Raw genomic sequence first — 26354 nt, forward strand, 5'->3', positions numbered from 1 at the left:
AGTATATAATAAACTAGCTGAAGAGCCCGGCGTTGCCTGGGCATAGTAAATATCTATGGTTAGTTATAGCACCTCATGTCTCTTATTTTCCCAATCACATCTTTCATTTTCCCCCTCATATCTCTCATTTTCCCTATCACATCTCTCATTTTCTCCCTCACTCCACTCATTTTCTCCCTCACTCCTCTCATTCCCCCCTAACACTTGTCATTTCGACCTCACATCTGTCATTTTCCGATCACTCCACTATTTTCCCTCACTCCTCTCATTTTGCACTCACACCATTTCATTTTCACCTCACACTTCATTTTCACCTCAGTATATACATGTTTGTCATCTCCCTTATATATAGTATACACCTGTATGTCATCTCCTGTATATAGTATATACCTGTATGTCATCTCCCCTGTATATAGTATATACCTGCTGTGTCTCATCTCCCCTGTATATAGTATATACCTGTATGTCATCTCCTTCTATATATAGTATATACCTGTATGTCATCTCCTCCTGTATATAGTATATACCTGTGTGTCATCTCCTTCTATATATAGTATATACCTGTATGTCATCTCCTCCTGTATATAGTATATACCTGTGTGTCATCTCCCCTGTATATAGTATATATCTGTGTCATCTCCTCCTGTATATAGTATATACCTGTATGTCATCTTCTATATATAGCATATACCTGTATGTCATCTCCTCCTGTATATAGTATATACCTGTAGGTAATCTGCTCCTGTATATAGTATATACCTGTGTGTCATCTCCTCCTGTATATAGTATATACCTGTATGTCATCTCCTCCTGTATATAGTATGTACCTGTATATCATCTCCTCCTCTATATAGTATATACCTGTGTGTCATCTCTCCTGTATATAGTATATATCTGTGTGTCATCTCCCCTGTATATAGTATATACCTGTGTGATCTCCTGTATTAGACCTCGTTAACACGTTATTTGCTCAGTATTTTTACCTCAGTATTTGTAAGATAAATTGGCAGCCTGATAAATCCCCAGCCAACAGGAAGCCCTCCCCCTGGCAGTATATATTAGCTCACACATACACATAATAGACAGGTCATGTGACTGACAGCTGCTATATTTCCTATATGGTACATTTGTTGCTCTTGTAGTTTGTCTGCTTATTAATCAGATTTTTATTTTTGAAGGCTAATATCAGACTTGTGTGTGTTTTAGGGCGAGTTTCGTTTGTCAAGTTGTGTGTGTTGAGTTGTGTGTGGCGACATGCATGTAGTGACTTTTGTGAGATGAGTTTTGTGTGGCAACATGCGTGTAGCAACTTTTTGTGTGTCGAGTTGCATGTGACAGGTTAGTGTAGCAAGTTGTGTGCAGCAAGTTTTGCGCATGGCGAGTTTTGCGCGTGGTGAGTTTTATGTCTGGTGCCTTTTGAGTATGTGCAAGTTTTGTGTGAGGCAAATTTTGTGCATGTGGCAATTTTTCCGCGTGTGCAAGTTTTGCGTGTGGCGAGTTTTCCATGAGGTGAGTTTTGCACTTGTGGCGAGTTTTGCGTGAGCCTAGTTTTTGCATGTGGCGAGTTTTGCGCGTGGTGAGTTTTGAGCGGCGACTATTGTGTTTCGACTTTTATGTGGCGAGGTTGGTGTATGTGTGGTGAAATGTGTGCTGAGGGTAATATGTGTTCAAGCATCTGGTAGTGTGTGGCGCATTTTGTGTGTGTTCATATCCCCATGTGTGGTGAGTATCTCATGTCGGGGCCCCACCTTAGCAACTGTACGGTATATACTCTTTGGCGCCATCGCTCTCATTCTTTAAGTCCCCCTTGTTCACATCTGACAGCTGTCAATTTGCCTCCAACACTTTTCATTTCACTTTTTCCCCATTATGTAGATAGGGGCAAAATTGTTTGGTGAATTGGAACGCGCGGGGTTAAAATTTCGCCTCACAACATAGCCTATGACGCTTTCGGGGTCCAGACGTGTGACTGTGCAAAATTTTGTGGCTGTAGCTGCGACGGTGCAGATGCCAATCCCGGACATACACACATACATACACACACACACACACACACACATTCAGCTTTATATATTAGATAGTATACAGTAGTACAATGCAGGACGTTCTGTAAATGTTTCCATAATAATTTGGTAAAGTTATAAAATGTCCTATAAATGTCTGTTCTGTTTTTGATCTGAGGATCTTGGCTTTCAGCTGAGATGAATCTCTGCTGCACTTTATGTACATGCTCAGTAGTGAGTCAGTGCTGTGGAGTCATAGATGAGATGAATCTGTGCTGCACTTTATGTACATGCTCAGTAGTGAGGCAGAGCTGTGGAGTAGTAGATGAGATAAATCTGTGCTGCACTTTATGTACATGCTCAGTGCTGTGGAGTCATAGATGAATCTGTGCTGCACTTTATGCACATGCTCAGTAGTGACCAGAGCTGTGGAGTCATAGATGAGATGAATCTGTGCTGCACTTTATGTACATGCTCAGTAGTGAGGCAGAGCTGTGGAGTAGTAGATTAGATGAATCTGTCCTGCACTTTATGCACGTGCTCAGTAGTGAGGCAGAGCTGTGGAGTAGTAGATGAGATGAATCTGTGCTGCACTTTATGTACATGCTCAGTAGTGAGGCAGAGCTGTGGAGTAGTAGATGAGATGAATCTGTGCTGCACTTTATGTACATGCTCAGTAGTGACCAGTGCTGTGGAGTCATAGATGAATCTGTGCTGCACTTTATGCACATGCTCAGTAGTGACCAGTGCTGTGGAGTCATAGATGAGATGAATCTGTGCTGCACTTTATGTACATGCTCAGTAGTGACCAGTGCTGTGGGGTCATAGATGAGATGAATCTGTGCTGCACTTTATGTACAGGCTCCATAGTGAGGCAGGGCTGAGGAGTCCGAGTCAGAGGTTTAGCTTACCCACGCCACAGCCCTGCAATGAACACCGAAAATAAAAATTAAAACACAGTAGATTTATGGTCTTGCAGCTAACCCCCACCAGCCAAACCGGTCCCAAAGGGTCTTTAAGAGCTTATTAGAAGGGTCACTATGAAAAAAGTTCACTGTATGCAGTAAGCTCTCAGGCTCCCTCTAGTGGTGGTTGCACCACCACCATTATTGTTTTATATCTGCACAGATTTTTAGTGCTATTAGAAAAATGAAGCCTTGACCACTATTAAAATATTTAAGAAAAGGATCAGCAGAGATCCTTAAACTATTAGGATGTTAGTAGGTGAAAATTTACTTTAAAGGAAACCAGTCAGTCAATTCATGCCACCCACATCACGGGAAGAATAAATCGGAGCCTGGCTGCATGATTGCAGTCAGGTGTGTATTTGTTAATTTGTAGACCCGGCCAGGGACCATAGGCAGAGAGGAGACTAGGCCAGCGCCGCCTCCAGCCGGCTACTCCCCGAATTGCTCTGGCTGATTTGACAGGTCTCTCCCATGACAAAGCATGGGAGAGACCAGTCGATAATTTCTAGTGGCGCTGGGAAAAGTTTCCCAGCATCTTCAAACTATATTCAAACATACTTGGCTGCAATCTGCGCTGCCATGCTGTGATTCCTGCTTCCTGTGGTTTGTGCAGCATGAATCGAGTAGCAGGATCCCTTTAAGTAACAGGCACTGATTGAGAATGGAAGGCATCCTGGGTCCTGCTGCTCATACATATTCCATAGCTTCTATCATCACTTGATGCGATACATTTCGTGTCTCCAGTGGGTGTTACTGGTGCTGCATCCTGGGTCCTGCTGCTCATACATATTCCATAGCTTCTATCATCACTTGAAGTGATACATTTCGTGTCTCCAGTGGGTGTTACTGGTGCTGCATCCTGGGTCCTGCTGCTCATACATATTCCATAGCTTCTATCATCACTTGAAGTGATACATTTCGTGTCTCCAGTGGGTGTTACTGGTGCTGCATCCTGGGTCCTGCTGCTCATACATATTCTATAGCTTCTATCATCACTTGATGCGATACATTTCGTGTCTCCAGTGGGCGTTACTGGTGCTGCATCCTGGGTCCTGCTGCTCATACGTATTCCATAGCTTCTATCATCACTTGATGCGATACATTTCGTGTCTCCAGTGGGTGTTACTGGTGCTCCATCCTGGGTCCTGCTGCCCATACATATTCCATAGCTTCTATCGTCACTTGATGCGATACATTTCGTGTCTCCAGTGGGTGTTACTGGTGCTCCATCCTGGGTCCTGCTGCTCATACATATTCCATAGCTTCTATCATCACTTGATGCGATACATTTCATGTCTCCAGTGGGTGTTACTGGTGCTGCATCCTGGGTCCTGCTGCTCATACATATTCCATAGCTTCTATCATCACTTGATGCGATACATTTCGTGTCTCCAGTGGGTGTTACTGGTGCTGCATCCTGGGTCCTGCTGCTCATACATATTCCATAGCTTCTATCATCACTTGATGCGATACATTTCGTGTCTCCAGTGGGTGTTACTGGTGCTGCATCCTGGGTCCTGCTGCTCATACATATTCCATAGCTTCTATCATCACTTGATGCGATACATTTCGTGTCTCCAGTGGGTGTTACTGGTGCTGCATCCTGGGTCCTGCTGCTCATACATATTCCATAGCTTCTATCGTCACTTGATGCGATACATTTCGTGTCTCCAGTGGGTGTTACTGGTGCTCCATCCTGGGTCCTGCTGCTCATACATATTCCATAGCTTCTATCATCACTTGAAGTGATACATTTCATGTCTCCAGTGGGTGTTACTGGTGCTCCATCCTGGGTCCTGCTGCTCATACATATTCTATAGCTTCTATCATCACTTGATGCGATACATTTCGTGTCTCCAGTGGGCGTTACTGGTGCTGCATCCTGGGTCCTGCTGCTCATACGTATTCCATAGCTTCTATCGTCACTTGATGCGATACATTTCGTGTCTCCAGTGGGTGTTACTGGTGCTCCATCCTGGGTCCTGCTGCTCATACATATTCTATAGCTTCTATCGTCACTTGATGCGATACATTTCGTGTCTCCAGTGGGTGTTACTGGTGCTCCATCCTGGGTCCTGCTGCTCATACATATTCCATAGCTTCTATCATCACTTGATGCGATACATTTCGTGTCTCCAGTGGGTGTTACTGGTGCTGCATCCTGGGTCCTGCTGCTCATACATATTCCATAGCTTCTATCGTCACTTGATGCGATACATTTCGTGTCTCCAGTGGGTGTTACTGGTGCTGCATCCTGGGTCCTACTCCTCATACATATTCCATAGCTTCTATCATCACTTGAAGTGATACATTTCATGTCTCCAGTGGGTGTTACTGGTGCTGCATCCTGGGTCCTGCTGCTCATACATATTCTATAGCTTCTATCATCACTTGATGCGATACATTTCGTGTCTCCAGTGGGTGTTACTGGTGCTGCATCCTGGGTCCTGCTGCTCATCCATATTCCATAGCTTCTATCACTTGATGTGATACATTTCGTGTCTCCAGTGGGTGTTACTGGTGCTGCATCCTGGGTCCTGCTGCTCATACATATTCCATAGCTTCTATCATCACTTGATGTGATACATTTCGTGTCTCCAGTGGGCGTTACTGGTGCTGCATCCTGGGTCCTGCTGCTCATACATATTCCATAGCTTCTATCATCACTTGATGCGATACATTTCGTGTCTCCAGTGGGTGTTACTGGTGCTGCATCCTGGGTCCTGCTGCTCATACATATTCTATAGCTTCTATCATCACTTGATGCGATACATTTCGTGTCTCCAGTGGGTGTTACTGGTGCTGCATCCTGGGTCCTGCTGCTCATCCATATTCCATAGCTTCTATCACTTGATGTGATACATTTCGTGTCTCCAGTGGGTGTTACTGGTGCTGCATCCTGGGTCCTGCTGCTCATACATATTCCATAGCTTCTATCATCACTTGATGTGATACATTTCGTGTCTCCAGTGGGCGTTACTGGTGCTGCATCCTGGGTCCTGCTGCTCATACATATTCCATAGCTTCTATCATCACTTGATGCGATACATTTCGTGTCTCCAGTGGGTGTTACTGGTGCTGCATCCTGGGTCCTGCTGCTCATACATATTCCATAGCTTCTATCATCACTTGATGCGATACATTTCGTGTCTCCAGTGGGTGTTACTGGTGCTGCATCCTGGGTCCTGCTGCTCATACATATTCCATAGCTTCTATCGTCACTTGATGAGCTACATTTCGTGTCTCCAGTGGGTGTTACTGGTGCTGCATCCTGGGTCCTACTCCTCATACGTATTCCATAGCTTCTATCGTCACTTGATGAGCTACATTTCGTGTCTCCAGTGGGTGTTACTGGTGCTGCATCCTGGGTCCTGCTCCTCATACATATTCCATAGCTTCTATCACTTGATGTGATACATTTCGTGTCTCCAGTGGGTGTTACTGGTGCTGCATCCTGGGTCCTGCTCCTCATACGTATTCCATAGCTTCTATCGTCACTTGATGAGCTACATTTCGTGTCTCCAGTGGGTGTTACTGGTGCTGCATCCTGGGTCCTGCTCCTCATACATATTCCATAGCTTCTATCACTTGATGCGATACATTTCGTGTCTCCAGTGGGTGTTACTGGTGCTGCATCCTGGGTCCTGCTGCTCATACATATTCCATAGCTTCTATCATCACTTGATGTGATACATTTCGTGTCTCCAGTGGGTGTTACTGGTGCTCCATCCTGGGTCCTGCTGCTCATACATATTCCATAGCTTCTATCATCACTTGGTGCGATACATTTCATGTCTCCAGTGGGTGTTACTGGTGCTGCATCCTGGGTCCTGCTGCTCATACATATTCCATAGCTTCTATCATCACTTGATGCGATACATTTCGTGTCTCCAGTGGGTGTTACTGGTGCTGCATCCTGGGTCCTGCTGCTCATACATATTCCATAGCTTCTATCATCACTTGATGCGATACATTTTGTGTCTCCAGTGGGTGTTACTGGTGCTGCATCCTGGGTCCTGCTGCTCATACAGATTCCATAGCTTCTATCATCACTTGATGTGATACATTTCGTGTCTCCAGTGGGTGTTACTGGTGCTGCATCCTGGGTCCTGCTGCTCATACAGATTCCATAGCTTCTGTCATCACTTGGTGCGATACATTTCGTGTCTCCAGTGGGTGTTACTGGTGCTGCATCCTGGGTCCTGCTGCTCATACATATTCCATAGCTTCTATCGTCACTTGATGCGATACATTTCGTGTCTCCAGTGGGTGTTACTGGTGCTGCATCCTGGGTCCTGCTGCTCATACGTATTCCATAGCTTCTATCGTCACTTGATGAGCTACATTTCGTGTCTCCAGTGGGTGTTACTGGTGCTCCATCCTGGGTCCTGCTGCTCATACGTATTCCATAGCTTCTATCATCACTTGATGCGATACATTTCGTGTCTCCAGTGGGTGTTACTGGTGCTCCATCCTGGGTCCTGCTGCTCATACATATTCCATAGCTTCTATCATCACTTGATGTGATACATTTCGTGTCTCCAGTGGGTGTTACTGGTGCTGCATCCTGGGTCCTGCTGCTCATACATATTCCATAGCTTCTATCATCACTTGATGCGATACATTTCGTGTCTCCAGTGGGTGTTACTGGTGCTGCATCCTGGGTCCTGCTGCTCATACAGATTCCATAGCTTCTGTCATCACTTGGTGCGATACATTTCGTGTCTCCAGTGGGCGTTACTGGTGCTGCATCCTGGGTCCTGCTGCTCATACATATTCCATAGCTTCTATCATCACTTGGTGCGATACATTTTGTGTCTCCAGTGGGTGTTACTGGTGCTCCATCCTGGGTCCTGCTGCTCATACATATTCCATAGCTTCTATCGTCACTTGATGCGATACATTTCGTGTCTCCAGTGGGTGTTACTGGTGCTGCATCCTGGGTCCTGCTGCTCATACGTATTCCATAGCTTCTATCGTCACTTGATGAGCTACATTTCGTGTCTCCAGTGGGTGTTACTGGTGCTCCATCCTGGGTCCTGCTGCTCATACATATTCCATAGCTTCTATCATCACTTGATGCGATACATTTCGTGTCTCCAGTGGGTGTTACTGGTGCTCCATCCTGGGTCCTGCTGCTCATACATATTCCATAGCTTCTATCATCACTTGATGTGATACATTTCGTGTCTCCAGTGGGTGTTACTGGTGCTGCATCCTGGGTCCTGCTGCTCATACATATTCCATAGCTTCTATCATCACTTGATGCGATACATTTCGTGTCTCCAGTGGGTGTTACTGGTGCTGCATCCTGGGTCCTGCTGCTCATACATATTCCATAGCTTCTATCATCACTTGATGAGCTACATTCCGTGTCTCCAGTGGGTGTTACTGGTGCTGGATCCTGGGTCCTGCTGCTCATACATATTCCATAGCTTCTATCATCACTTGATGCGATACATTTCGTGTCTCCAGTGGGTGTTACTGGTGCTGCATCCTGGGTCCTGCTGCTCATACATATTCCATAGCTTCTATCATCACTTGATGAGCTACATTCCGTGTCTCCAGTGGGTGTTACTGGTGCTCCATCCTGGGTCCTGCTCCTCATACATATTCCATAGCTTCTATCATCACTTGATGCGATACATTTCGTGTCTCCAGTGGGTGTCCCTGTTGCTCCTTCAATCTGAATACCCGTAAAATGTTCTCCAGAAATTGCAGTTCCAAGTGCAGCATCTCCAGACGATTACAAGTATTGGTGCAGAATACCAAATAGTAACTCTGAAAAATCCCTTTTTTCTGAAATATTCTCCCTAATTCATTTAATTTCAGACTACAATTCAGCCATTTCAATAGCAGAACTCTAAGCTGTATTTGCTAATGACACTGGGCGGCACAGTGCCCCTTCATAGTGGATGTACAGAGGATTATTTTGGGCATTTTTAATATTGAAAGGGAAAGGTTGTATCCTGTGCTTCCAAGTGAATGCAGATATTAATTATAACCTGTATTATGATCTTTTTGGCGCCTCTTTGCATTGGACTATTGGAAATGATGCTGCGTTGTTGTGCTCCATTTAAATTAGGATCTGAGTGCAAAAAGCAAAGCCATGTCCCCCAAAAATAACATAAACTGTATGTATATCTAGGGACAAATGCAGGATTTGACCAGTATGTTATTTTATTCTGGAGGTCGCACAATGCCTCCCTGTTTTGATCCACTTGCTTGGCTTTCTCCATAATCCCCATATACTTCACCGGAGAGGACTGCGTCACTTTTCCATTGAAGTACATGGAGAATGCAGCAACCTGGGATCTGCCCCGTCATTGTGGCATATCCTACGGATATGACATATCCTGTGGATATGCTTTAAAGGGATAGTCTCATCAGAAATAACGCAGGCATCTTGGCCGTTAGCTGGTTGCTAGTGGTCCGCAGAGGGAGCGACAGCCAAAGCTGGTATTACAAGGTGGCCATTCAATCGATGAAGAGGGTCCTGAGCAGGGTCTCCCGCACTATAACCTCTATATCCCTCCATTAAAAGCCCCTAAAAATATCCAAAAGGGCAATAATCATTTGTAGTGCAAATGCACTTCATATAGAGCCATGCCAGATGTTTTGATTTGGGGGGGATTCCAGTGTGAAGACCCCCCAATAAAGGGAATCTGTCAGCACGTTTTCGCTATGTAATATGACTGCAGAATCATTTCGGGGTGGTATCCCCGATTCCAGTAATGTGATCTTAGCTGGGGGGGCAGCAGTTGTGATAAAATCCCTGTTTTCTCAGCTGCAGATCTAGCAGAGCTCGGAATGGTGAGCTGTGTATAACCCCGCCCACACCAATGATTGGCTACTTTTTGCAGGGCAGGGTTGGACTATGTGGCACAAGACACCTAGTCCTGTAGTGATAATCTCCTGCTGAGAAAACACTGACTGTATTGAAACAGCAATCCACAGCCCAATAAGTGACACATCATTCTCATCGGGGTTTCTGCCCCTACATTATGCTGCTCTCAGATTATATAGCAAAAACCTGCTGACCGATTCCCTTTAATCACAAAAAAGAGTAGAAATGCTCCACTGATCATCGCTCTAATCCAAGACTCAAGACTGAGCCCTTATTCTTTCTGTTGAGCTCGTCCTCCGTGTTGGCAGAGAGCAGCCATCAATGGAGACCACCGGACCCCGCACCCCTATGATCCATACTTCTGATATTTCTCTGTGATGCGTCAAAAGATATTTTAATAGAACAGTTAAACTTTAAGACGTTTTTTACTTTTTTTTTCTATTCTTGTCCCCCTCCGTCTGTTCTGCAGGAGAACCTCCATTCATTCACCAAGGATGCGCTTACACTTATCAGCAAAGATTTGCCGTTTGAGTGTTTAGAAGTAGAGGAAAAGGTTGGCAGAGAGATCTTCCAGTACAATCCGTGAGTTTTACATTTACAATCATTTTATTGTACCGATTAAAAAAAAAAAAAATCCCAAAGTGTTGTAATTGTGGAAGGCGATGCGCAGAATAATGCGGCTTTCTTCTCGTTCCTTTGTGATCCCTCCCGCTGGACGCCGCACTGTGGAGACTTTGTACCAGGAGCAGAGAACGTTCCGCCGGGACATAAATGTTCTGCACAATTTCTATTCAGCATCGCCAGCAAATATTTCCTGGTGTAAAAGCCGATTGTATGGAAACATTTCAGCTTTCAGGGAGCAAAGTGTGTTGTGGTGGAACGTTCGCATCGACCTTTGGGGAGCACGTACAACGGTGTAATAAAATATTACAATACTCGTGTACCTTCGATCAAGCAGGACCAGATCTGAGAAATTAAAAAATATTTCCCTCTTTTCACCAGCAGGAGGCACATATGGGCCCTGCGGCTGTGCCCTGCGGCTGTGCCCTGCGGCTGTGCCCTGCGGCTGTGCCCTGCGGAGTTGTAGGTGCTCTGCGCAGCGCTGCACTCCACAGATCTGGGAGATAATGCCCTTATTATAGGATGTCTGATGCAACACGCCGGGATTAGTTTTTCCATATTAATAGGAATCTCTTAAAAAAAAAAAAAAAAAAAAAAATAATCTGCAAGCATTCATATGGAAATGGAGATTTACGAAGACCCAGGAGGGCTTGATAGTCTGTATACGTTGCATTATAGCCATGCACAATCTGGAAAAAGCTTGCTTATCGGTTGATTACTAAAAATGAGGCTGCCTGAGAAGTGGGGCCGTGCCTAAAACTTTCTAAGGGTCTTTTGTATCTCAGCACCCTTACAATTGCAAGCTAAGGACTCGGAGTGTGATATAACTAATTATAACTACAGTGGGCAACCCCTTTAGTACTCCTGCTAATAGTAACAGGGGGTTCTGTCCCTCATATATCCCACTAGCTCATATGAATAGAGGCAGCACCCTCAGGACATGGAGGTCCTTAGCTTGTTTTTCATATGCACTGATTTTGTTGCTTACAGGAGGTGTAGATTGGGTGGGTGAGTTGTAGGCGACAACTTCCTCGGATTTCCAGTGCGTGTCCGTTTCTGCCCTCCCCACAGGACCTTAAATCTACACACAGGGGGGACTGATTAGATCTCCAAAGTTTGAACGTCACCCTGGAACGGTCCGGTCTTTGGGCCGCCATCGCCTTGTGGTTTGGTAGTCCTTCAGTCCAAGATTTGTAGAAGGGCGATGCAATTTCATTCACACATTGATCAGCTCTAACGTTAAAACCAGTGATGGGTGAAGTGCCTGCCACTGGTAATCCCATGAGTACAGCTCTTGTGGAGGAATGGGACAATTCTTGGGCTAATGCACAGATTTGGACGACATTGGGCCACGTTGATGGGTAGATGACTGGGCCGGAGAATGTCTACAAGGGCCGGTTGTATTGGGTGCCAAGGCGAACTGGCCTGTTCCCACAGAAGAGCTTCTGTCCTAAATTTGCTGACAAGTTACTGCTGGCCATGAAGTAAAGATGTCCGAACCTGCAGAGAATCGCAAATTGCTGCGTAGGCTCGTTGCACACAATAGGCACGTGGTTTGGTTCTGGTATGGTAAACTCTCCAGGTGTTTAACCGAATCACGATGATACAGTATAACCCAGCCGAAGGTACAGGGTATGTTTTATGTTTCCAGTAGAATTTTAATTTGCCTTTCTTTGTATGATGTGTGCCGCCATCTTGCTTCATGCCACGCCTTTTAGGATAAAACTCTAGTGACGCTGATGCAGGGAAGTTTTATGCTCTGTGGATCCTAAACATAAGGCACTTCTGACCCCTTCCGAAAACATACTGACATACAAGTATAGGATGTCCACTTCCATGGGTCGTGTACCCCGGTGATAGCTCGCTCTCATTTGTGCACGCGTATATGCTATAACAAAAATTTGCAGTCAGATTTCCCTTGTGTTGCTTAGGGTTCTTATTGGTTTGTTTTGCCTGGTCTGGTGTGAACACATAGTGGAGCAGCTCTCATCTGCTGCCAGTCAGCAGGCATTTTTTAGCATTTCCTGTATGTAGAGACTGATGGGGGACTTGGGCAGTGTCGGCATCGGGGGTCAAAGGACTGGTGAGGCGTTCTGTGATCGGGGGTCAGAGGACTGGTGAGGCGTTCTGTGATCGGGGGTCAGAGGACTAGTGAGGCGTTCTTTGATCGGGGGTCAGAGGACTGGTGATGCGTTCTGTGATCGAGGGTCAGAAGACTGGTGAGGCGTTCTGTGTTCGGGGGTCAGAGGACTGGTGAGGCGTTCTGTGATCGGGGGGTCAGAGGACTGATGAGGCGTTCTGTGATCGGGGGTCAGAGGACTGGTGAGGCGTTCTGTGATCGGGGGTCAGAGGACTGGTGAGGCATTCTGTGATCGGGGGTCAGAGGACTGGTGAGGCGTTCTGTGTTCGGGGGTCAGAGGACTGGTGAGGCGTTCTGTGATCGGGGGTCAGAGGACTGGTGAGGCGTTCTGTCATCGGGGGTCAGAGGACTGCTGAGGCGTTCTGTGATCGGGGGTCAGAGGACTGGTGAGGTGTTCTGTGATCGGGGGAGAGAGGACTGGTGAGGCGTTCTGTGTTCGGGGGTCAGAGGACTGGTGAGGCGTTCTGTGATCGGGGGTCAGAGGACTGGTGAGGCGATCTGTGGTCAGAGGACTGGTGAGGCGATCTGTGGTCAGAGGACTGGTGAGGCGTTCTGTGATCTGGGGTCAGAGGACTGGTGAGGTGTTCTGTGATCGGGGGTCAGAGGACTGGTGAGGCGTTCTGTGATCGGGGGTCAGAGGACTGGTGAGGCGTTCTGTGATCGGGGGTCATAGGACTGGTGAGGCGTTCTGTGATCGGGTCACTGCATTCACTCATTAGATCCTTCAGGGGCTCCATCAAGGTTACCACCATTGTAAGAACAGTTCTAGTCCTGCATGCTGCGCTGTTATTGTCCTCAAAAGTGATGGGACCTATGGCGATGATGGAGCCTTATTTACATGTTTCTCGGTATATCACCCCTGACTTGCTTCCATGTCAATGTAGCAGCAGTTTCCACCAGTCATGTCCTTACTGATGAGATATGTTATGAAAGGCAATTCAGTATCACAATGGACATGGAGGTCAGAGCATATACAGTGATCTGACAATAGCTCAAAATAATAGAACGAGCTCTGAGACGTGGGAACTCTGCAGACCGCAATCCCTAATCCTCTCCAAACACAACTAGAGGCAGCCGTGGATTGCGCCTAACGCTACCTATGCAACTCGGTACAGCCTGAGAAACTAACTAGCCTGAAGATAGAAAAAATAAGCCTACCTTGCCTCAGAGAAATACCCCAAAGGAAAAGGCAGCCCCCCACATATAATGACTGTGAGTAAGATGAAAAGACAAACGTAGAGATGAAATAGATTCAGCAAAGTGAGGCCCGATACTCTAGACAGAACGAGGATAGGAAAGATAACTTTGCGGTCTACACAAAACCCTAAAGAAAACCACGCAAAGAGGCAAAAAGACCCTCCGTACCGAACTAACGGCACGGAGGTACACCCTTTTGCGTCCCAGAGCTTCCAGCAAAACAAATAGACAAGCTGGACAGAAAAAATAGCAACAAATAGCAAAGAAGCACTTAGCTATGCAGAGCAGCAGACCACAGGAATGATCCAGAGAAACACAAGTCCAACACTGGAACATTGACAGGAAGCATGAATCAAAGCATTAGGTGGGGTTAAGTAGAGAAGCACCTAACGACCTCACCAGATCACCTGAGGGAGGAAACTCAGAAGCAGCAGTACCAGTTTCCTCCACAAACGGAAGCTCCCAGAGAGAATCAGCCGAAGTACCACTTGTGACCACAGGAGGGAGCTCTGCCACAGAATTCACAACAGTACCCCCCCCTTGAGGAGGGGTCACCGAACCCTCACCAGAGCCCCCAGGCCGACCAGGATGAGCCACATGAAAGGCACGAACAAGATCGGGAGCATGGACATCAGAGGCAAAAACCCAGGAATTATCCTCCTGAGCATAACCCTTCCATTTAACCAGATACTGGAGTTTCCGTCTTGAAACACGAGAATCCAAAATCTTCTCCACAATATACTCCAATTCCCCCTCCACCAAAACCGGGGCAGGAGGGTCAACAGATGGAACCATAGGTGCCACGTATCTCCGCAACAATGACCTATGGAAGACGTTATGTATGAAAAAAGAATCTGGGAGGGTCAGACGAAAAGACACAGGATTAATAACCTCAGAAATCCTATAAGGACCAATGAAACGAGGTTTAAACTTCGGAGAGGAAACCTTCATAGGAATATGACGAGAAGATAACCAAACCAGATCCCCAACACGAAGTCGGGGACCCACACGGCGTCTGCGATTAGCGAAACGTTGAGCATTCTCCTGGTACAAGGTCAAATTGTCCACTACATGAGTCCAAATCTGCTGCAACCTGTCCACCACAGTATCCACACCAGGACAGTCCGAAGACTCAACCTGTCCTGAAGAGAAACGAGGATGGAACCCAGAATTGCAGAAAAATGGCGAAACCAAGGTAGCCGAGCTGGCCCGATTATTAAGGGCGAACTCAGCCAAAGGCAAAAAGGACACCCAGTCATCCTGATCGGCAGAAACAAAGCATCTCAGATAGGTTTCCAAGGTCTGATTGGTTCGTTCGGTCTGGCCATTAGTCTGAGGATGAAAAGCCGAGGAAAAAGACAAGTCAATGCCCATCCTACCACAAAAGGCTCGCCAAAACCTCGAAACAAACTGGGAACCTCTGTCAGAAACGATATTCTCTGGAATGCCATGCAAACGAACCACATGCTGGAAGAACAAGGGCACCAAATCAGAGGAGGAAGGCAACTTGGTCAAGGGTACCAGATGGACCATCTTAGAAAAGCGATCACAGACCACCCAAATGACTGACATCTTTTGAGAGACGGGAAGATCTGAAATAAAATCCATAGAGCTATGTGTCCAAGGTCTCTTCGGAACCGGCAAGGGCAAAAGCAACCCACTGGCACGAGAACAGCAGGGCTTAGCCCGAGCACAAATCCCACAGGACTGCACAAAAGAACGCACATGCCGCGACAGAGACGGCCACCAAAAGGATCTAGCCACTAACTCTCTGGTACCAAAGATTCCAGGATGACCAGCCAACACCGAACAATGAACCTCAGAGATCACTTTATTTGTCCACCTATCCGGGACAAACAGTTTCTCCGCTGGACAACGATCAGGTTTATTAGCCTGAAATTTTTGCAGCACCCGCCGCAAATCAGGGGAGATGGCAGACACAATTACTCTTTCCTTGAGGATACCCGCCGGCTCAGATAAACCCGGAGAGTCGGGCACAAAACTCCTAGACAGAGCATCCGCCTTCACATTTTTAGAGCCCGGAAGGTACGAAATCACAAAGTCAAAACGGGCGAAAAACAGCGACCAACGAGCCTGTCTAGGATTCAAACGCTTAGCAGACTCGAGATAAGTCAGGTTCTTATGATCAGTCAATACCACCACGCGATGCTTAGCTCCTTCAAGCCAATGACGCCACTCCTCGAATGCCCACTTCATGGCCAGCAACTCTCGGTTGCCCACATCATAATTCCGCTCAGCAGGCGAAAACTTCCTGGAAAAAAAAGCACATGGTTTCATCACTGAACAATCAGAACCTCTCTGCGACAAAACAGCCTCTGCTCCAATCTCAGAAGCATCAACCTCGACCTGGAACGGAAGAGAAACATCAGGTTGACACAACACAGGGGCAGAAGAAAAACGACGCTTCAACTCTTGAAAAGCTTCCACAATAGCAGAAGACCAATTGACCAAATCAGCACCCTTCTTGGTCAAATCGGTCAATGGTTTGGCAATACTAGAAAAATTGCAGATGAAGCGACGATAAAAATTAGCAAAGCCCAGGAACTTTTGCAGACTTTTCAGAGATGTCGGCTGAGTCCAATCATGGATGGCTTGGACCTTAACAGGATCCATCTCGATAGTAGAAGGGGAAAAGATGAACCCCAAAAATGAAACCTTCTGCACACCAAAGAGACACTTTGATCCCTTCACAAACAAAGAGTTAGCACGCAGGACCTGAAAAACCGTTCTGACCTGTTTCACATGAGACTCCCAATCATCCGAGAAGATCAAAATGTCATCCAAGTACACAATCAGGAATTTATCCAGGTACTCTCGGAAGATGTCATGCATAAAGGACTGAAACACTGATGGAGCATTGGCAAGTCCGAATGGCATCACTAGATACTCAAAATGACCCTCGGGCGTATTAAATGCAGTTTTCCATTCATCGCCTCGCCTGATTCGCACCAGATTATACGCACCACGAAGATCAATCTTGGTGAACCAACTAGCCCCCTTAATCCGAGCAAACAAATCAGATAACAAAGGCAAGGGGTACTGAAATTTAACAGTGATCTTATTAAGAAGGCGATAATCTATACAAGGTCTCAGCGAACCATCCTTTTTGGCTACAAAAAAGAACCCTGCTCCTAATGGCGACGATGACGGGCGAATATGCCCCTTCTCCAGGGATTCCTTCACATAACTGCGCATAGCGGTGTGCTCAGGCACGGATAAATTAAACAGTCGACCTTTTGGAAATTTACCACCAGGAATCAAATTGATAGCACAATCACAATCCCTATGCGGAGGTAGGGCATCGGACTTGGGCTCATCAAATACATCCCGGTAATCAGACAAGAACTCTGGAACCTCAGAAGGGGTGGATGACGAAATTGACAAAAATGGAACATCACCATGTACCCCCTGACAACCCCAGCTGGACACCGACATGGATTTCCAATCCAATACTGGATTATGGGCTTGTAGCCATGGCAACCCCAACACGACCACATCATGCAGATTATGCAACACCAGAAAGCGAATATCCTCCTGATGTGCAGGAGCCATGCACATGGTCAGCTGGGTCCAGTATTGAGGCTTATTCTTGGCCAAAGGCGTAGCATCAATACCTCTCAATGGAATAGGACACTGCAAGGGCTCCAAGAAAAACCCACAACGCTTAGCATATTCCAAGTCCATCAAATTCAGAGCAGCGCCTGAATCCACAAACGCCATGACAGAATATGATGACAAAGAGCAGATCAAGGTAACGGACAGAAGAAATTTTGACTGTACCGTACCAATGGTACCAGGGATTCAAGCTAAACCAGGGATTCAAGCTTGAGGAGGCTAATTTGCATATTCCAGGTGCCTTCTGGGAAAGCGAAGAGTCTCCCTAAGCTAGAAGATCGTTGGGTACAGCCGGGACCAGCTGCTTGGAAAGAATCACCAAACCAGGGATTCAAGCTTGAGGAGGCTAATTTGCATATTCCAGGTGCCTTCTGGGAAAGCGAAGAGTCTCCCTAAGCTAGAAGATCGTTGGGTACAGCCGGGACCAGCTGCTTGGAAAGAATCACCAAACCAGGGATTCAAGCTTGAGGAGGCTAATTTGCATATTCCAGGTGCCTTCTGGGAAAGCGAAGAGTCTCCCTAAGCTAGAAGATCGTTGGGTACAGCCGGGACCAGCTGCTTGGAAAGAATCACCAGAATTTTTGCCTGTAGGACATTATTGCAAGAGAGCTTGGCTGATTAGATTACACAAGAAGGAAAACACACAGCAAGTCAGCAGGATCTAGGAGCAACATGGCAGATGTGACAACCTACATGGTGAGCTGCAGCATGTGCTACATGTTCACAGATCGACCAGAAGAAGAATTAAATTTCACCTGTCAGAAGTGTAGACTAGTGGCCCTTTTAGAAGAAAAGGTGCGGGGTCTGGAAGAAAGAATAGCAACCTTGAAACTCATCAAAGAGAATGAAGACTTTCTAGACAGAACAGAAGCATCTCTACTGGTCACAGAAGGTGAAAAAAGTGTCAGAGAACCTCCAAAAGCAGATGAGTGGAAGCATGTGACCAAAAGAAGCAAGAAGACCATGGAGAAATCACCAACCACACAACTGAAGAACCGATATCAAATCTTTGTAGAGGATGAAGATGGCACACCTAAGGATGAAGCAATACCAGCAAGCAAAAAAGAAAAGGGCACACAGCAACAAGTGACAGCAAAAAGTACAGCCAAGAAGCAACGAAGAGTGGTGGTGGTGAGAGACTCACTACTGAGAGGCACAGAAGCAGCCATCTGCAGACCGGACATAACTGCAAGAGAAGTATGCTGCCTTCCAGGTGCGATGATCAAGGATGTGACCGATAGGATACCAAAGCTCTTCAACTCCAAGGACGTCCACCCATTTCTTCTGATACATGTTGGCACCAATGACACGGCAAGGACGGACCTACCGACAATCTGCAAAGACTTTGAAGAGTTGGGGAAGAAAGTAAAGGAACTGGATGCACAGGTAGTTTTTTCTTCTATCCTTCCAGTAGACGGGCATGGCACCAGGAGATGGAACAGGATCCTTGATGCAAACAACTGGCTAAGACGATGGTGCAGACAACAAGGATTCGGATTCCTGGACCACGGTGTGAATTACTTGTACGATGGACTCCTCGCCAGAGACGGACTACACCTCAACAAACCTGGGAAACACACATTCGCCAGAAGACTCGCTACACTCATCAGGAGGGCGTTAAACTAGAAGAAGAGGGGACGGGAAGAAAAACATTAGACTTGAACAAAGAAGATCCAGGAAAACATACTCAGAAGGGAGGTAAGAACATTTCTAAAACAATCCACAGCGAGGAGATTGGAACAAAACAAAATCCTCTAAACTGCATGCTTGCAAACGCCAGAAGCCTGACAAACAAGATGGAAGAACTAGAAGCAGAAATATCTACAGGTAACTTTGACATAGTGGGAATAACCGAGACATGGTTAGATGAAAGCTATGACTGGGCAGTTAACTTACAGGGTTACAGTCTGTTTAGAAAGGATCGTAAAAATCGGAGAGGAGGAGGGGTTTGTCTCTATGTAAAGTCTTGTCTAAAGTCCACTTTAAGGGAGGATATTAGCGAAGGAAATGAGGATGTCGAGTCCATATGGGTCGAAATTCATGGAGGGAAAAATGGTAACAAAATTCTCATTGGGGTCTGTTACAAACCCCCAAATATAACAGAAACCATGGAAAGTCTACTTCTAAAGCAGATAGATGAAGCTGCAACCCATAATGAGGTCCTGGTTATGGGGGACTTTAACTACCCGGATATTAACTGGGAAACAGAAACCTGTGAAACCCATAAAGGCAACAGGTTTCTGCTAATAACCAAGAAAAATTATCTTTCACAATTGGTGCAGAATCCAACCAGAGGAGCAGCACTTTTAGACCTAATACTATCTAATAGACCTGACAGAATAACAAATCTGCAGGTGGTCGGGCATCTAGGAAATAGCGACCACAATATTGTACAGTTTCACCTGTCTTTCACTAGGGGGACTTGTCAGGGAGTCACAAAAACACTGAACTTTAGGAAGGCAAAGTTTGACCAGCTTAGAGATGCCCTTAATCTGGTAGACTGGGACAATATCCTCAGAAATAAGAATACAGATAATAAATGGGAAATGTTTAAGAACATCCTAAATAGGCAGTGTAAGCGGTTTATACCTTGTGGGAATAAAAGGACTAGAAATAGGAAAAACCCAATGTGGCTAAACAAAGAAGTAAGACAGGCAATTAACAGTAAAAAGAAAGCATTTGCACTACTAAAGCAGGATGGCACCATTGAAGCTCTAAAAAACTATAGGGAGAAAAATACTTTATCTAAAAAACTAATTAAAGCTGCCAAAAAGGAAACAGAGAAGCACATTGCTAAGGAGAGTAAAACTAATCCCAAACTGTTCTTCAACTATATCAATAGTAAAAGAATAAAAACTGAAAATGTAGGCCCCTTAAAAAATAGTGAGGAAAGAATGGTTGTAGATGACGAGGAAAAAGCTAACATATTAAACACCTTCTTCTCCACGGTATTCACGGTGGAAAATGAAATGCTAGGTGAAATCCCAAGAAACAATGAAAACCCTATATTAAGGGTCACCAATCTAACCCAAGAAGAGGTGCGAAACCGGCTAAATAAGATTAAAATAGATAAATCTCCGGGTCCGGATGGCAAACACCCACGAGTACTAAGAGAACTAAGTAATGTAATAGATAAACCATTATTTCTTATTTTTAGGGACTCTATAGCGACAGGGTCTGTTCCGCAGGATTGGCGCATAGCAAATGTGGTGCCAATATTCAAAAAGGGCTCTAAAAGTGAACCTGGAAATTATAGGCCAGTAAGTCTAACCTCTATTGTTGGTAAAATATTTGAAGGGTTTCTGAGGGATGTTATTCTGGATTATCTCAATGAGAATAACTGTTTAACTCCATATCAGCATGGGTTTATGAGAAATCGCTCCTGTCAAACCAATCTAATCAGTTTTTATGAAGAGGTAAGCTATAGGCTGGACCACGGTGAGTCATTGGACGTGGTATATCTCGATTTTTCCAAAGCGTTTGATACCGTGCCGCACAAGAGGTTGGTACACAAAATGAGAATGCTTGGTCTGGGGGAAATTGTGTGTAAATGGGTTAGTAACTGGCTTAGTGATAGAAAGCAGAGGGTGGTTATAAATGGTATAGTCTCTAACTGGGTCGCTGTGACCAGTGGGGTACCGCAGGAGTCAGTATTGGGACCTGTTCTCTTCAACATATTCATTAATGATCTGGTAGAAGGTTTACACAGTAAAATATCGATATTTGCAGATGATACAAAACTATGTAAAGCAGTTAATACAAGAGAAGATAGTATTCTGCTACAGATGGATCTGGATAAGTTGGAAACTTGGGCTGAAAGGTGGCAGATGAGGTTTAACAATGATAAATGTAAGGTTATACACATGGGAAGAAGGAATCAATGTCACCATTACACACTGAATGGGAAACCACTGGGTAAATCTGACAGGGAGAAGGACTTGGGGATCCTAGTTAATGATAAACTTACCTGGAGCAGCCAGTGCCAGGCAGCAGCTGCCAAGGCAAACAGGATCATGGGGTGCATTAAAAGAGGTCTGGATACACATGATGAGAGCATTATACTGCCTCTGTACAAATCCCTAGTTAGACCGCACATGGAGTACTGTGTCCAGTTTTGGGCACCGGTGCTCAGGAAGGATATAATGGAACTAGAGAGAGTACAAAGGAGGGCAACAAAATTAATAAAGGGGATGGGAGACCAACAATACCCAGATAGATTAGCGAAATTAGGATTATTTAGTCTAGAAAAAAGACGACTGAGGGGCGATCTAATAACCATGTATAAGTATATAAGGGGACAATACAAATATCTCGCTGAGGATCTGTTTATACCAAGGAAGGTGACGGGCACAAGGGGGCATTCTTTGCGTCTGGAGGAGAGAAGGTTTTTCCACCAACATAGAAGAGGATTCTTTACTGTTAGGGCAGTGAGAATCTGGAATTGCTTGCCTGAGGAGGTGGTGATGGCGAACTCAGTCGAGGGGTTCAAGAGAGGCCTGGATGTCTTCCTGGAGCAGAACAATATTGTATCATACAATTAGGTTCTGTAGAAGGACGTAGATCTGGGGATTTATTATGATGGAATATAGGCTGAACTGGATGGACAAATGTCTTTTTTCGGCCTTACTAACTATGTTACTATGTTATGGTGGCAGACCTAGCGAACCGCTTAGTGCGCTTAGGACAATCAGAGATGGCATGAGTTAAATCACCACAGTAGAAACACAGCCCATTCAGACGTCTGTGTTCTTGCCGTTCAACTCTGGTCAAAGTCCTATCGCACTGCATAGGCTCAGGTTTAAGCTCAGGTAATACCGCCAAATGGTGCACAGATTTACGCTCACGCAAGCGTCGACCGATCTGAATAGCCAAAGACATAGACTCATTCAAACCAGCAGGCATAGGAAATCCCACCATGACATCCTTAAGGGCTTCAGAGAGACCCTTTCTGAACATAGCTGCCAGCGCAGATTCATTCCATTGAGTGAGCACTGACCATTTTCTAAATTTCTGGCAATATACCTCTATCTCATCCTGACCCTGACAAAGAGCCAGCAAATTCTTTTCTGCCTGATCCACTGAATTAGGCTCATCGTACAGCAATCCGAGCGCCAGGAAAAACGCATTGATATTACTCAATGCAGGATCTCCTGGCGCAAGAGAAAATGCCCAGTCCTGAGGGTCGCCGCGCAAAAAAGAAATAATAATCAAAACCTGTTGAACTGGATCACCAGAGGAACGAGGTTTCAAGGCCAGAAATAACTTACAATTATTTTTGAAACTCAGAAACTTAGTTCTATCTCCAAAAAACAAATCAGGAATAGGAATTCTTGGTTCTAACATAGATTTCTGATCAATAGTGTCTTGAATCTTTTGTACTCTTGCCGAGAGCTGATCCACAAATGAAGACAGACTTCTAATGTCCATCGCTACACCTGTGTACTGAACCACCCAAATGTCTAGGGGAAAAAAAAGACAAAACACAAAGCCAAGAAAAAAAAATGGTCTCAGAACTTTTTTTCCCTCTATTGAGAATCATTAGTACTTTGGCTTCCTGTACTGTTATGAAAGGCAATTCAGTATCACAATGGACATGGAGGTCAGAGCACATACAGTGATCTGACAATAACCCAAAATAATAGAACGAGCTCTGAGACGTGGGAACTCTGCAGACCGCAATCCCTAATCCTCTCCAAACACAACTAGAGGCAGCCGTGGATTGCGCCTAACGCTACCTATGCAACTCTGCACAGCCTGAGAAACTAACTAGCCTGAAGATAGAAAAAATAAGCCTACCTTGCCTCAGAGAAATACCCCAAAGGAAAAGGCAGCCCCCCACATATAATGACTGTGAGTAAGATGAAAAGACAAACGTAGAGATGAAATAGATTCAGCAAAGTGAGGCCCGATACTCTAGACAGAACGAGGATAGGAAAGATAACTTTGCGGTCTACACAAAACCCTAAAGAAAACCACGCAAAGGGGCAAAAAGACCCTCCGTACCGAACTAACGGCACGGAGGTACACCCTTTGCGTCCCAGAGCTTCCAGCAAAACAAATAGACAAGCTGGACAGAAAAAATAGCAACAAATAGCAAAGAAGCACTTAGCTATGCAGAGCAGCAGACCACAGGAATGATCCAGAGAAACACAAGTCCAACACTGGAACATTGACAGGAAGCATGAATCAAAGCATTAGGTGGGGTTAAGTAGAGAAGCACCTAACGACCTCACCAGATCACCTGAGGGAGGAAACTCAGAAGCAGCAGTACCAGTTTCCTCCACAAACGGAAGCTCCCAGAGAGAATCAGCCGAAGTACCACTTGTGACCACAGGAGGGAGCTCTGCCACAGAATTCACAACAGAGATAGTGATATACCTTGGACAGCTATTTATCTGGTCTCCAACATTCACATGGTTTCTGGATAAGTTTGCCTATGTGTAAGTAGAAGACAGGTAACTGATGCCAGATACCGGTGTCAGCAGCTTGTCTCCCATCGGATATGAAATTTAAGCTACCAATGGATAGTTTGCAAAAACGCATGCACAGTAAGTGGACATTCAGTCCTGCGGAGATCAGCAGTTTTGGGCAATATTATTCTAATTCACTTGATAATCGAATGAGAAGGACCAAGCATGCTCAATCTCTGCACGCTCAATCCTTTGTTCTTCCAGGGAAAAAAAGTGTCTTATCCTCTGTCCCCAGAGAGCCATTGAAGTAATTATTATTATTCATTTTTATAGCGCCATTTATTCCATGGAGCTTTACACGTTTGTATCGGTATCTTAAAGAGCACTTGACTCCAGTTGAAAAGTGTGTATCTGTGTCTACAGCGCTTCTTGACTGCCTGACTGCCTTTTATACACTGACGAGCAAAAGGGTAACAATGTTTTGAACTTTGACTTTCAGGCTCCATATCTCACCATCGAATATGAGACTACCATCATTTCATTGACAAATATCTCTATCTCATACATAAATTTTACTTCCAACTATTTAGCATATGATTAGTTATGCAGATTCTTGTCATGTCACTGCATTGTAACTGTTGCTCCTGGTGGTGTAAGAATATTCTTCTTCCTGAATACTACAAATTATAACCTGTTCTCACGTTCCCTAATAGCTCAGTGTGTTATTAGGTTGATTCCCAAGAAAAGGGTCACAGGTTTGAATCGGGGAGCAGTCATGAAGAAAATTTCCCCGAAAAAGAGAAACTGTATCATCCAGCTCATCGATAGCGGTTCCTCCGGCCAAGAAAATTGCCAAACATCATGTGAGTGCCATGACAGTGGGAAGAACACGAAATTAAGTCTGTCCACCCATCCATTCAGAAGCCAAAAGGTGGACATCCAGGCAAAATATTGGAGTCAACAAGTTAGCTCATCACAAGGTCTATCAGTTCTGGCGTGACAAACACGGAAGTAGAGGTGGCTCGTATTCTTCGTAATAGTGAGATCACAGATTTTTTATACAAGCACCGTACGAAGCCCATTACACAAGTCTGGAATGGTGGCCCGAAAAAGTAACGAAGCCTCAACTTCAGTTATGTCATGAGAAGCGTTGGCTCGAGTTGGCAAAAAAGTATGAAAAGTGGACAGTAGAAGATTGGAAACTAGTGATTTGAAGCGATAAGAAAGTCAATAGACTAGACTCTGATGGGTGCAAATGGGTTTGGAAGAAAAAAGGAACAAAGGAGCTAACGGATCGAGAAATTGAAGGAACTGTCAAGTCCAGCGGAGGAAGCCTGATGATATGGGGTTGTTTCACAGCCAAAGGCATTGGATACTTGACCAAGAGTGAAGATGCTCTCAATGCTGAGCCACATGGGAGTATACTACAAGATGATTTACTTCGTACACTCGAGTTCTATGGGTATGAAAAGAACAGTAGTGTTCCAGCAGGAAAAAGATACGAAGCATGCGTGGAGATTGGCAAAGTGGTTCAGTAACAAAGAAGTAGAGATGCTGTATTGTCCCTCACAGTCCTTAGACCTCAACCCAATTGAACATGCATGGGTAGAGTTGAAGAAAAAGCCATATACATACCCAAGTGATTCCGGCAGTATGCACCAACTTTGGGAACGAGTAGAAGAGACCTGGGATCAGATTTCCACGAAGACGTGCTTGAATCTGATCAAGAGCATGCCCAAAAGCATTCAGGCAGTGTTGAAACTTGAAAGCCAAAGATGGATTTACAAAATACTAACAAAATAATAAAAAAATAACATTTAGCAAAACAGTACATGACAAGAATCGGCATAACTAATCATATGCTAAATAGTTGGAAGTCAAATTTGTTTGAGATAGCCAAGATGGTGGTCTATAAAATGATGGTTACCTCTTTTTAGAGGATCATATAGAGCTTGAAAGTCAAAAGTTCAAAACAGTGTAGTAGGACCAACGAGTCAGTGTAGTAGGACCAACGAGTCGTTAGAGGGAGCCCGACAGTGGGGCTGAACAAAATGTAAAACAATATGCAAATCTGATTCTGAGGATGCTGAGCCCACAGTATTGCGATGAGCACGTGATATTTGTGTGAATATTCTGGTTCTGTTGTCCTTACAGTGTTAATGGCGGGTAGCGCTATGTGCCATGTACAGTGGAGGGAATTACGGACGTCTTGCAGTGCAGATAAGCCATATGATGCTCCTGTGTGACTAATGCTGAACAATTCTTCAGTCATTCCTCTCCGTACTTGCAAAGCTTTTAATACCGTTGATTTATATGCCGTAGTCTAGACTTTTCGCGCAGTGAGTAGCATTCCTGAAATGAATAGCTGCCTACACAGCGTGGCGTTAGGGCTGGATGTGATCGTTTCCTGAATACAGTTTCTGCCAATTTCAGAAATGTCTTATTTATAAGATAAAATAGTTTCTAACTATTGTGGAAAGCATAATTAGTCCTTTCTAATTCATACTTGCAGGGATGTCTGGCTGATTGCTA

At 45.1% G+C, this 26354-nt stretch overlaps 1 protein-coding gene across 2 annotated transcripts in view; it reads left to right on the forward strand.

The window, feature by feature from the left end:
- MRPL39 (mitochondrial ribosomal protein L39) overlaps window positions 1-26354 on the forward strand; it is a 121694-nt gene that overhangs the window by 57088 nt on the left and 38252 nt on the right. For both annotated transcript variants that reach the window (XR_011319761.1, XM_069760879.1), the window contains exon 6: window positions 10288-10400. Coding sequence is in view for 1 of the 2 variants with exons in the window: in XM_069760879.1 (XP_069616980.1) it covers window positions 10288-10400 (113 nt within the window). In the remaining variant the exon portion in view is untranslated. The remainder of the gene's footprint in view (window positions 1-10287; window positions 10401-26354) is intronic.

Source organism: Ranitomeya imitator, chromosome 3 (assembly GCF_032444005.1).
Source record: "Ranitomeya imitator isolate aRanImi1 chromosome 3, aRanImi1.pri, whole genome shotgun sequence".
NCBI classification, from domain to species: Eukaryota; Metazoa; Chordata; class Amphibia; order Anura; family Dendrobatidae; genus Ranitomeya; species Ranitomeya imitator.